This window comes from Lepidochelys olivacea (assembly GCF_965140295.1).
Source record: "Lepidochelys olivacea isolate rLepOli2 genome assembly, chromosome: 8".
Classification (NCBI taxonomy): domain Eukaryota; kingdom Metazoa; phylum Chordata; order Testudines; family Cheloniidae; genus Lepidochelys; species Lepidochelys olivacea.
Genome location: NC_140418.1, coordinates 106,479,735 through 106,493,841, shown reverse-complemented (window position 1 = coordinate 106,493,841; position 14,107 = coordinate 106,479,735). Strand labels below are relative to the sequence as shown.

The 14,107-nt window shown below is 44.1% G+C and overlaps 1 protein-coding gene across 4 annotated transcripts in view; it reads right to left on the bottom strand.

Annotated features, from left to right (window-relative positions):
- ERI3 (ERI1 exoribonuclease family member 3) overlaps positions 1-14,107 on the bottom strand; it is a 242,434-nt gene that overhangs the window by 223,156 nt on the left and 5,171 nt on the right. For 3 of the 4 annotated variants that reach the window (XM_084637140.1, XM_084637142.1, XM_084637143.1), the window contains exon 2: positions 7,999-8,273. In XM_084637140.1, coding sequence (XP_084493266.1) covers positions 7,999-8,250 — 252 coding nt within the window. In that variant the 5' untranslated portion in view covers positions 8,251-8,273. The remainder of the gene's footprint in view (positions 1-7,998; positions 8,274-14,107) is intronic. The other variant, XM_084637141.1, reaches the window with a different exon arrangement.

Below are 14,107 nucleotides of genomic sequence, written 5' to 3'. Positions count from 1 at the left end.
TGACGAGATTTTGGTCTGGCTAGCACAAAACTTGCCTATCTCCCGATGCACCATCCCAACAATGGAGATGAGCAGGACCACACATCCATGGCCAATCTCTAATTCTGCTTGAAGTAGGGCTGGGTGTTGTCACTGGCTCTCAAAGTAGCTTCCCTGCTTGACTGACAGCCCGTGCCCATTGACCCTCACAGCACTATGCAAGGCCTATCTTTCTCTTAGACCTTCTCCGGAGGGAATGGTAGTGAGGAACGAGTTTGTCTTTTATCCTGGGCTGGGAGCAGAAGAAAGTCTAAGGCTGATATTGACGGCAAGGAGTGCAGCATGCTTACCAATCTGTGCGTGCACACTCGGTACATTAATAAAATAAGGACGTAGGGCAATGCGGGTTTGAACCTGGTAGGCATCTCACACAGCTACTAATGGGACTGACCACCAGATCAAGCCCTAACAACACAAGTTTAGTTTTTAAAAGGATTTGAGGGCACTCCTGTTCCCAGCCCTCAGAATCCGACCTTGCTAAACCCCAGGTGTTGGAGTGCTGTTTCAAGTGTTAGGAGACACACTATGCACTACTTCTCCTCTCAGACCTCCCCACCTTGCTGTCAAATCTTGGAGTTGGCACCGGGGCATGCGAAATTATAACCAACACTCTCTATTGACCCTGGGGCTGCTCTGATCACCCATGACTATACCAAGAGAATCCACAAAACAGGTATGTTCTTCCTTGCACGCGTATATTCTCAGTTTGATTCATCTGTGCATCTGTGAGGAGCCATCCAATGTTCAGGGAGTTTACAGTGAACGGACAAAACAGGGGCTGGTTTGCTGCAGTGCTCTATTACCGTGTAAAACATCTACCACCTCTCTCTTGCTCCCAAAGCTGGGAATGTTAAAGAACCACAGCATCTGGCACAGGCATTGGAGTTACAGAGCAGCCACCACGTATCACAGTCACTCAATCCCTCTGGCCAGCTAAGGAGCAATACTGTTAGCGCCCTAAGGCAATCCCACTGTCCTTAAACAAAAGAATGGTGGCCGGGACATAAGATCCCAAGGGGAGACTTGTGAAGTGTGAAAAGGGGTCAAAATGAGGGATCTTCGGGGCTCCCAAAGGGATGTGAAGAACTCAGTTAGGGATAAAAGAAAGTTAAGCATGTGCTGGTCACAGCAGAGCACTTCCCAGGGGCGAATATAGCTAGTTCTGCAGATGTTATACCAACGCACCTTAGCATAGCTACGATCTCTCCTTCAAGTTTACTGGGAGGAGTCTGAGCAGTGAAAAGGGTAGTTACTGAGAAAAGTAAAGTGATATTGTGGGATAGCATGTTTACTATGCGAGAGACTTCTAGGCTCAGTTTACATGCCAAAAAAATGGACTTGGCTAGCTGTTGCCACTACAAAAAGGGAAGCTGAACACCACTTAGCACAGGGGTGGGCAAAATACGGCCCAGGGTGTGCATCCAGCCCTCCAAATATTTTAATCCGGCCCTCAAGCTCCTGCCAGGGAGCGGGGTCGGGGGCTTGCCCCACTCCGTGCAGCTCCCAGAAGCAGATGCATGGCACCCCTCTGCCTCCTACGCGTAGGGGCAGCCAGGGGGCTCAGCACGCTGCCCCCACCCCAAGCACTGCCCCCACAGCTCCCATTGGTTGGGAACTGTTACCAATGGGAGCTGCGGGGGCAGTGCATGCGGACGGGGCAGCACACAGAGCCGCCTGGCCACACCTCCACATAGGAGCCGGAGGGTGACATGCTGCTGCTTCTGGGAGCTGCTTGAGGGTAAGCACCGCCCGGAGCCTGCACCCGACCCCCTCCCGCGCCCCAACCCTGATCCCCCTCCTGCCCTCCAAACCCCTCAGTCCCAGCCCGGAGCATCCCCAACCCCTCATCCCCAGCCCCGAGCCCATACCCCCAGCCGGAGCCCTCACCCCACACCCCAACCCCCTGCCGAAGCCTAGAGCCCCCTCCCACACCCTGAACTCCTCATTTCTGGCTGCACCACAGAGCTCTCACCCCTAGCCAGAACCCTCATCCCCTCCCGCACCCCAACCCCCAATTTTATGAGTATTCATGGCCCACCATACAATTTTCATACCCAGATGTGGCCCTCAGGCCAAAAAGATTGCCCACTCCTGACTTAGCATGTATACAGCATCTTCAAAGTGCTCTCCTGACAGCACCCCATTATCTCATCTTACCTGTGATGAAACTGAGGCAGAGAAGTTAAAGGAGCAGCTCCAGGTCACAGAAGGAACCAGTGGCACAGGTAAGATTAGGACTTGGCTGTTCCTGGCTCCAAATCCTGCGCTCAGACCAAACCTCTGCCTCTTACATCACTACCAGTAAAAGATTCCGTAACTGGAACTTAGCCAGCATTGTCCCTGGAAATACCTACGGCAGCATAAAGTCAGCGTGCTCACCAATAGCACTGAAGAGCCCAAGAGTTAACAGTAGCAAAAAACATGAATGTCAGTAAACAAATGACTCAGATACAATGAATGGGAAGGTCCCATTTTTACATGGTTGCTTTTCTGAGGACACTGTCTCTAAGCCCTATCAGCTGTGCTGATTCCAGTGCAGTAAGAACCACAGTAAACATAATTTCTTTAGTTTTCAGGCTAATTTGTTTTTGCCGAAGAGAGGGACTGTCAGCCCTGGCCAGACAAGGCATGATGCAGGCAGATGATGAACACAGAGAATTAAAAAACAAAATCAAAGACCATCCCCACCTTAAAGGTTCCATTTCACCAACAAAATATATAGCAGATCTGCACTGGCCCAGACCATTACTTTCACGGCAAGGACTTGGGGACAAAGCTCCTTAAAACAGTAGTAAACGTATTCCACTCATGCTCCATTTTACTGCCAGCTGTAAACCAGCTCCACATGCCTCATGGTTTTGCATCAAAATGTGCGCAGACCAAACCCATCTCAAAAAGGACAAGGTAGAACCAATTTACAGGTTTGACAGGCCTGTGCACCCGAGGCTGGGCGTGCAAGAAATATCCTGACATCTCACTTGAACAGAGGCAAAGGCTTTCCCAGCAGAACTAGATGCAAAGCCACAGCATCGCCTCAGGAAGACACAATACCACAGGCGGCAATTTTCCTTTAATTTTCAGGTGAATTGTTTTCACAGACATGAGGAACCGACAGCCCTGCCCAGAGCAAGATATTGCATGGGGGACATGCTATGACTGCTCAATCCAGACCTGCAAACCCCTCTTTAAAAGTCTAAATCTAAGTAAAGATCCAAGTTAAGGCAAGTCTGTATTAACTAAAGAATTGGTTTCTTACAACAGTTCTCAGTACTAAGATGCCCTAACCCGGAGTTGAAAACTGTTAACTTTTTATACAAATGAGACAAAGCCATTAGCATACCATCAGACACCCACCGCTATCGGCCAATGCCAGCGACTGGTCAAATTCCTAGTGTAGATGTAGTTTACAGGAACCAAATCTTGTGACTATTTTGAGACACTACAATTCTGGCTGTTCATTACCACGCTGGGCCCTGGGTAATATCTGAGTGAATAAAACTACCCAATAAAAATGGAAATCCAAGACCCACATTGATAAACTCTGGCAAGTCCAATGTAAAAGTATAATTAGGCAGGCCAAAAAAACTTGAAGAGCAAGTAGCAAAAGACTCAGAAACTAACTGCAAAAAAAATATTTTAAGTATATCAGAAGCAAGAAGCCTGCCAAACAGTCAGTGGGTCCACAGGACAATTGAGGTGCTAAAGGAGCACTCAAGGAAGATACGGACATTTCGGAGAAGCTAAATAAATTCTTTGCATCAGTCTTCACTGCAGAGGATGTGAGGGAGAGTCCCACACCAGAGCCATACATTTTAGGTGTCAACTCTGAGGAACTGTCCCAGATTGAGGTGTCAAGAGAGGTGGTTTTGGAACAAATTGATAAACTAAAATAGTAATAAGTCGCCGGGACCAGATGGTAATCAGCTAAGAGTTCTAAAGGAACTCAAATATGAAATTGCAGAACTACTAACTGTGGTATGTAACCTATCACTTAAATCAACATCTGTACCAGATGACTGGAGGATAGCTAATGTGACATCAATTTTTTAAAAAGTCTCTGGAAGTGATGCTGCCAATTACAGGCTGGTAAGCCTAACTTCAGTACCAGGCAAATTGGATAGAACTATAGTAAAGAACAGAATGATCAGAAACAAATGAACACGATTTGTGGGGGAAAAGGTCAACATGGCTTCTATAAGGGGAAATCATGCCTCCAATCGATTAGAATTCTTTGAGAGAATCAACAAACATGTGGACAAGGGTTATCTAGTGTATATATAGTGTATTTGGACTTTCAGAAAACCTTTGACAAGGTCCCTCATCAAAGGCTCTGAAACAAAGTAAGTGTTGTGGGATAAGAGGGAAGGTCCTCTCATGGATCAGTAACTAGTTAAAAGACAGGAAACAAGGGCAGGAATAAATGGTCAGTTTTCACGAGTGGAAAGGTGAATAGTGGTGTCCCCCAGGGACCTGTACTGGGACCAGTGCTGTTCAACATATTCATAAATGATCTTGAAAAGGGGTAAACAGTGAGGTGCCAAAATTTGCAGCCGATATAATTACTCAGGATATATAAGTCCAAAGCAGACTGCGAGGAGTTATAAAGGGATCTCACAAAACTGGGTGATTGGGCAACAAAATGGCAGACGAAATTCAAATGTTGATAAATGTAAAGTAATGCACATTGGAAAACATAATCCCAACTATACATACAAAATGATGGGCTCTAAATTATCTGTTACCACTCAAAAAAGACCGTTCTCTGAAAACATCCATTCAATCAGTCAAAAAAGCTAACAGAATGTTAGGAACCATTAGGAAACGGGTAGATAATAAGACAGAAAATATCATAAGGCCATTATATAAATCCATGATATGCCCGCACCTTGAATTCCGCGTACAGTTCTGGTAAACCCATATCAAAAAGATATATTAGAAATGAAAAGGTACTGGGAAGGGCAACAAAATGATTAGGGGTATGGAACAGCTTCCATACGAGGAGACATGAAAAAGACTAGGACTTTTCAGCTTGGAAAAGAGACGACTAAGGGGGAAAATGATAGAAGTCTATAAAATCATGACTGGTGGAGAGAAAGTGAATAAGGAAGTGTTATTTACCCCTTCACATAACACAAGAACTAGGGGTAACTGAATTAAATTAATAGACAGCAGGTTTAAAACGAAGAAAAGGAAGTACTTTTTCAAACAATGCACAGTCAACCTGTGGAACACATTGCCAGGGGATTTTGTGAAGGCCAAAACTATAACAGGATTCAAAAAAAACTAGAAAAGTTTATAGAAGATTGGTCCATCAATGGCTATTAGCCAAGAGGGTCAGGGTACAAGCTCATGCTCTGGGTGTCCCTAACATCTGAATGCCAGAAGCTGGAAATGGGCAACAGGGGATGGATCACTCCATGACTGCTGTTCTGTTCATACCCTCTGAAGCATCTGGCACCCTCCATTATCAGAAAGCAGGATACTGGGCTAGATGGACCATAAGTCTGACCCAGTATGGCCGTTCTTAAGTTAATGATTGAAAATTAGGGCTGTTGATTAATTGCAGTTAACTCATGCAATTAACTCAAAAATATTAATTGCGATTAAAAAAATTAATTGTGATTAATCACACTGTTAAACAATAGATTACCAATTTAAATTTATTAAATATTTTTGGACGTTTTTCTACATTTTCAAATACATTGATTTCAGTTACAACACAGAATACAAAGTGTACAGTGCTCACTTTATATTATTTTTTATTAAAAATATTTGCACAGTAAAAATTTTAAACAAAGAAACAGTCTTTTTCAAATCACTTCATACAACTACGGAAGTGCAACCTCTTTATTGTGAAAGTGCAACTTACAATGTAGATTTTTTGTTTTTTTGTTACATAACTGCACTCAAAAACAAAACAATGTCAAACTTTAGAGCCTACAAGTCCACTCAGTCTTACTTCCTCTTCAGCCAATCGCTAAGACAAACAAGTTTGTTTAAATTTACAGGAGATAATGCTGCCTGCTTCTTATTTACAATGTCACCTGAAAGTCAGAACAGGCGTTCACATGGCACTTTTGTAGCTGGCATTGCAAGGTATTTACGTACCAGATATGCTAAACATTCATATGCCCCTTCATGCTTCAACTGCCCTTCCAGAGGACATGCTTCCATGCTGATAACGCTCATTAAAAAAAAAATGCATTAATTATACTTGTGACTGAACTCCTTGGGGGAGAATTGTATGTCTCCTGTTCTGTTTTACCCACATTCTTCCATATATTTCATGTTATAGCAGTCTCGGATGATGACCCAGCACATGTTCGTTTTAAGAACACTGCAGATTTGACAAATTGCAAAGAAGGTACCAACATGAAATTTCTAAAGATAGCTACAACACTCGACCCAAGGTTTAAGAATCTGACGCGCATTTCAAAATCTGAGAGACGAGGTGTTGAGCATGCTTTCAGATGTCTTAAAAGAGCAACACTCTGTTGCGGAAATTATAGAACTGAACCACCAAAAAAGAAAATCAACCTTCTGCTGGTGGCATCTGACTCAGATGATGAAAATGAACATGCGTCGGTCCGAACTGCTTTGGCTCTTTGTCAAGCAGAACCCGCCATCAGCATGGACGCATGTCTACTGGAAGGGTGGTTGAAGCATGAAGGGGACATATGAATCTTTAACTGAATCTGGCACGTAAATATCTTGCAACACCGGCTACAACGGTGACATGCAAATACCTGTTGTCCCTTTCAGGTGACATTGTAAACAAGAAGCGGGTAGCATTATCTCCTGCAAATGTAAACAAACTTGTTTTTCTGAGCGATTGGCTGAACAAGAAATAGGACTGAGTGGACTTGTAAGTTCTGAAGTTTTACATTGTTTTATTTTTGAGTGCAGTTACTTTTTTAATACATAATTCTACATTTGTACGTTCAACTTTCATGATAAAGAGATTGCACTACAGTACTTGTATTAGGTGAACTGAAAAATACTATTTCTTTTGTTTTTTGCTGTGCAAATATTTGTAATAAATAATAATATAAAGTGAGCACTGTACTGTGTGGTAATTGAAATCAATATATTTGAAAACGTAGAAAACATCCAAAAATATTTAAATAAATGGTATATTATTCTTTAACAGTGCGATTAATCACGTGATTAATTTTTGTAATCGCTTGACAGCCCTATTGAAAATATCGTTATTAATTCATTTTGCATTCCACTGTCAAGGAAACAACCATTTGCAGAAGGCATGTGGAGAGGTCTACATCTGGTCTTAGTTTCAGGGGTGAGAAGCTGAAAGTGGCACGCTCAAGATGCACCCAAAATCCCAGAGTAGCTGGAGGTTTCTATTTAAGTTATGTGATTATTGTTAGACTTCAGAGTTAAACACCCAGATAAGATAAGCCTGGGAAAGTTCACAACTTTCAGAGCTATCATGACTAAAGACCTGCAGACTCCAACAAGCAGTCCTGCATACATTCACACCCAGAACAACTTTATAGGCTAGAAACATGTTTTTCCTGCAGAAACGGATGAAACCGTCTGGAGTGTGCCAATAATACAGTGTTCCCAGCTAATACCAGCTCAATCCATCCCCAAGCCAGAGAGCTGAGAAGCATTTAAGGCCTAAGACAGGTAAAGTTTTTCAAACAAATGTCTTTTCAGCATTGTCGTGATGGAGGCCAAGGTCTCTGGTTTCATTCCCTCTGGGCTGATAGGTTAGCAGTAGTGCAGACATCCATTTTAAGGGGCAGAAATGCCTCATGATGCTCATCAGAAACCACTTGGGCCAATAACAGCTGCTGAGGAAGTGTGCATAGCACTGTGAGGGTATGGGGTAAACCTCAGAGCTGTTGGTGGGGGTGTGAAGGGACAGACACTGCATCCCACTTCACAGGGTGGAGCCAGCAGTTTGCAAGGGAAGAATAAATGGGGCTGGATATTTACCTGAGGATGAATCTGTGGTTTGTCACAAGTGGCCTCAAAATCCAACACTAAAAAGTAGTGATATCTCTGTGGAGGGAAGGATGACATTGCTGCCATGGACGCGCCAAAGCCGTGGGACGCCAGTTTCCTGTTTATGGTGGAGCCGCACCCCTGGAGAAAGCAACGTAGGCGGTAGAAGCACAGAGCTTGTCTCACCCTTGGAAGTAAGCTTGCAGGAATCTTTGCTGCTCCAATATGGAAGAGTGCTACCATGGAGCATCCAGAGGCATCTGAAACTTAGAGAGAGAGAGAGGCTTGTGTTACTAACGCGCACACATCTCACTTCTATTGCCGTCTCTTCAACCCAGCCATTTTGGAACAGACTCTCTCACGGTCTTTTGATGAAAGGTTCCACTAAGAAACCCAGGTAATACCATGACCTATTGAAAATACACTAGAGAGCGTCTAGACCCACTAGCAACCTAGAAATTAACCTTTGTGAATAGCTCTACATTAAGAGGCAGACACACTACAATCACTGCTCCAGGGGCCAGATCAGGCATCTGCATGCTACAGAACACTATCTAGATTGCTTCAGGACTTAGGGGTCTGATGCAAAGCTCACTGACGTATGTGGAAGGACCCTTAGTTTCTTGATACATGTACACTGGTAACAGAAGTTGCACATAACAGGAGTTAGGCACAATGAGACACGTGCAGACGCCATCCGCTCGGCCCCAAGCCCCACAGCTAGAACCAAGCCAGACCCTTCTACTCCCCACATGTTACTCAGCTTTTCTCCCATCCCTCACCCTCTGCATCAGCCTCTTGATAACTTGCTTCCATAGGCCATTCCGCCTGGTCGCTCTCAACAGGGCACAGGTGCCACACACAATCTCTTGCTCACCGGGGGGGTTTTTCAGGGTGGGGGAGGGCAGATGGGATGAGGGGGAACTGATCTAAAATGTTCACATTCAAGGGGTGAATTTTCCTTCCAACAAAATCCAAACTGATTAAGTTTAATTCATTCCTCCCTCTCCCCTATAAAAATCCCACCCACTATTTTATTAATACTCTTGTGACTTAAAAACTTTGTGGCAGTTTTACAGATCACACATCCATAATGTGACCCTCTGGCATCTGGGTTTTTTGATGGGGGAAGTGGGAGGAAGAAGTTTCAAATGGTTTCTTCTAAAAAAAAAAAAAAAAAAAAAAAGAAAGTGGGGGGTTCTCCAGGAATGCATGGGTCAGGGACAAGTAACAGAGTCTTTCAAGTCTAGGATGCCAGTTCAAAGCCAGCCCAGGTCAGTATTTGTTACCGGGCCTTTCAGGGGTTTATTTGACATTCAGTTCCTAGGAGGTGGATCTCAATTGCTCAAAAACCCACCACAACTAGCCCCAGGCCAGCGACGGAGCAAGCCTGGAGCCTGAACTCAGCTCAGCCCTGCAGACAGCTGATCCCTCCAGACAGGGCCAAGACAGTGGTGGGGCAGCTATTGGTGTCATTGCCTGCACCACCGCTGTTCTCAGCATACAGTTACCAGTGTGCATAGCACATGTAGGGAGGCGCAGTCCATGCTTCCAAGGAGCTCACAAGCTAGAATGGATAGAAGACACACAGGACAGCAGGTGTCTAGACGCTGGTGGCTGTGAGCAGTACAGACTGACTTCCTTCCATATAAGCAGGGATACGTCTTGCTTTTGTTTAGTTTCTTAGTGCAGCGGAACTAAGCGCAGACTCCCCTGGGTGTGCGCACAATGCCTCCAGCACCTGCACGGAGGGCAGGAAGCATCCCTTGGTGTATATGAAAAGTAGCCAGCTTTACACAACAAAATAAAGACCACCTCAAAGAAACCAGAGGACAATCATTCATGAACACCACCGTGGTTATTTGCACAGACAGCAACTGCTCCTTTGTATCGGTTAGTCTATCAGGTAAATAATGCACTTGCCAAAATACACACTTAATGAGGTAATATGCCTTGAAGAACAGCTAAAGCTGTATTTACCTGAGAGATACTCAGGTAAGAAACGCAGAAAGACCCGATTAGGAGATGACTGCAGCTGAGCAGGTCATGTGCATTAGGTAAATACACATTTTGTAACCTTCCCCAGAAGGATTTTGTGTTAAAAAAAAACCACACATGCACACAAAAGGTGGAAATCAGAGACTGAAGAGGTTTAATACGGAGTCACTTCCTGCAGTCTGACTTTCGTGGCATATACTGGTTGTACGTCCTGGCTTTAGCATTTTGGGGGCTGTATATTTTATTAAAGCACCACTGCAAGCAAGAGTCGCCTGGAAAACTAAAAACCTCAGTTACAAAACCATAATAAAAAGCTGCCCTGCAAGCCTAACATTTTATTTATCCTAAAGGTGTTCAGGAAGACCTATCACTTTTCCATCTCATACTTTTATTGCCATTAATAAATTCATTACAGCCAAATAGAAATCACTTCCATTCACATCTAACCTATCCTGGAGAACAGATATTTATGCTTCAGATCTTCAAAGCTGTCAACTGTGGATCTGAAGGTCTACCAGAGCAGATAAAAAATCTTGGAATAAAGCAGCTAATAATTTGTTGTGGTAAAGACTGGTCTTTAGAAAAGAAAACTGAGGGGGGACCTGATCACAGTCTTCAAATATGTTAAGGGCTGTTCTAAAGAGGACAGTGACCAATTGTTCTCCATGTCCACTGCAGATAGGACAAGAAATGATGGCTTCACCTGCAGCAAGGGAGATTTAGGTCAGACATTAGGAAAAACTTTCTAACTCTCAGGGTAGTTACACTCTGGAACAGTTTCCTGGGGATGCTGTGGCATCTCCATCACTGGAGGTTTTTAACAGGTTTGACAAACCCCTGTCAGGGATGAACCAAGTTTACTTGGTCCTGCCTCAGCCCAGGGGGCTGGATTTACTGACTTTGAGGGCCCTTCCTGTCCTACATTTCTATGCTTCTATGATTTAACCTACTCTGAAAAGGAAAAATACAACTGAAGTGGGGGAGGGAGTCAGAGAGTAGCCTCCTAAATCAAATACATCCAACAACATAATATATATGGCTAGGTAATACTGGGTAAGATCGGTATTTCTCTAATGTATATTAATGTGTAGATAAAGCTAAGCACTGAACAGAAGCATGCGAGGGGACATTTTGCTAATCCCCTTGACAGCTAGCACATGACTAGGAACAATCCAATAGCAAACTTTTGCTCTCTGCTTTTTTGGCAAGTGAAGTCTTAACTATAGTATTTAGTCAGTCACTACTCTAGACTTCCAGGTATTTTGGGAAGAGACTGTAACATCTTCCTCGGCGAGTTCAGAGTGTCTCAGAGCATTAGGGAGCTGGTGAGCAGATGCTATTTATTAAAATCTGTGTAAAGCATTTATGGCTACTACAGAAGATTCAAGACACTACTAATTATCCAATATTTATTCCAACACACAGCAATGCAGATACTGAGTCAGAACACAGCTTTAAAAAGAAAATACAAACCCTACACTACCCAGATCAATTCACGTGTTGAATGATTCAATTTCCAAACCCAAATGAAGTGTGATAAATGTACTTTATGCACACAGGGATAGATTATAATCTCAGACAGTGTCGACTGCCACATCTGGCACTCGATCCAAACAGTTTAATGCTTATTATCCAGCTACAATTCCTTATACAGATATAGATATATATATTAACTGTAATGGGACCATAAACTATGCCTGGACTTCAAGAAGTATTTTGACAGATTGTACACAGACATAGGAAAATGTTACAGCATTTATGTTCGTAACTCCCAATAACATGGGAAATATCCACCTGCGGGGGGCTACCGCTGGGAGATAACATTAGTTTTATAGGCAGTATATTACTGCATGTCACATGTGACTTCATTTGCTGTAACCAGTAACTATTGCTTACAAAATGCTGGCAGTTAGTACGACCTGCCGCTATTCTGTCTCCAGAATGGCGTGCGGCAAACCCAGGCTGGTCAGGTTCCTTCCCCATCAGTGTGCCATGCAAATGATGGCAAAGCATCACAGCTGAGCTCCAGAAAGTAAGGAAAGCCAAAAGACAGGCAAGCACCAGCTGAACGGGCTTAGCTGCCAGAGGCCCCACTAAATGTACAGAAAAGAATTTGCACTGGCACCTCTGTCACTTCAGGACTCAAGATGAATGAACCTGAGGGAACGGCTTACTGGGAACCACAAGCATCCACTAGAGCAGCATTCTTGCATGTGGCCACCAGGGGCTTTTCTCGTGGCCACAGCCTCCTGGGTGGAGACCGGGGGTGGGGGAAGCAGGGGCCCCCACCCTGGGGCTGCCAGCTGGGAGTGGGCCCTACTCCCCCCACACACACCCCCGCAGAGACACAAACGCTGGAGCAGGCAGCCAGTGAGTTCCCCACTTTCCCAGGGGCAGTGGGGTCATGCTTGGGCAGTGGGGTCCCGGGGTTGCCCCCCCATCACTGCTGGCCCCCACTGCCTCCCCTGGCCCCCTATCAAATTTCCCCCATGACCTCTGACCCCCATTGCCTGCCTCCCTACCATCTCCCTATCCAGGGCTTAATTTGTCCCCGGGCTGAGTAAGTCTGCTGTGAAAAGTGATATTTGTATGTTTGTTATTATCACTTTTCACAGCAGACTTAGTACTGTAGCTAGCAGGGAGGTTGTGAAAAGTGATATTAACATACAAGTATCACTTTTCACAGCAGCAGACTTACTTGCTAGCAAGTCTAAAAAAAGCAACCAAAAAAGAAAAAGAAACAACAAAAAAGACAAGAATGTGCAGAGCACCTTATTTGTGTTTCTAGTCTGTTTAGGTCCAGTAAAGAAGAGAGACAACTATACTTTTTTTTTTTTAATTATTGAGTCTGCAAAAAAAAATCCTATGTAAATAAATTACAATGATTTGGATGTATGTGCATATTTGTTTGTTTTTCCTGAAGTCTTTTAGGAAAAACTGCCAGAGCAGCCACCAGCAAGAAGAGTTGGTGGCCACACTCTGAGGTGACCAAAAAATTTGTTGTGAGAACCCCTGAGCAGAGGTTCCCACTTTTTCTTACTGCATACCCCCTTCCAGATCTACCAGCTGCCCGCGTACACCAGCCTTCTCATCATGGATAGTGTGTGTGTTCTTTTTAACACACCTGTCTTTAGCCATCTGTAGGTATTTCACTGTTAAGTACAGATATAGTTATAGCAGGACGTATACAACTGGAAAAAAACCCTAAGTTCTGAACTCAGACTGGACAGTTAATGGGCAACTGAGCCCGCGCTGCATGGCGATTGGAGGTGAGGGCTCTGTACGTCAGTGTGTCTGTGTTCTCATTGGTAGATCTTGAAGTAAATTAACACCCGTCTTTTATAAAACAAATTCCCACAGAGTTTCAAAGCTTCATCCGAATAGCCTATTATGAAACTGCAATAAATACAATTAATAAATAATATCCACCATTACACAATTTTTCCCCATGTATCCCCCAGAGAGGTCTCCTGTACCCCCAGGGGTACACATACCACATTATGGGAACCCATGCGCTAGAGGGATGAGAAACTAACAAACAGTGCCAGTCATGAAGTGATCAGGCCACTTTAAGCAACTTTCTCCACTGGTAGTAGAAGTATGAGACCTGATCACACAAATAAATGCACTGCATATGTATGAACGCCTTGCGGTTTGTAGGATGAATGGCATTCATGCCTGTAACTAATTTGTGCACAGAGAGACAAATTAGTCTATGAATCTTAGCTTTACGGGTTCTTTGTGCATAATACTAATATTTAAATTTTACTAATTAAAACAAATCAAAATCATACAAGGGCAAAATGAGACAGTCAGATAATTTCAACAGCCTGCTTTCCACCCAAGAGCAGACACATTCACTGTTCAGGCTGACAGTCTGGAGTGATAATGTCGCCTCAACTTGGGAGAAGGGGAAGCCACAATCTAACAGTGAGCAAACCCTTGGGTTAAGGCAGCAACAGCAGCCCAGACTTAGAGCCAAGAGTGGTCCCACTTTCGTCAGCATTTAAAGAGACACTTTCAGACCAAACAGGGGCCCACGTTTAGATTTGGTACCGATGTTTCTATCAGATTGAGGCTTACGTGTCCATGACTTTTTTTT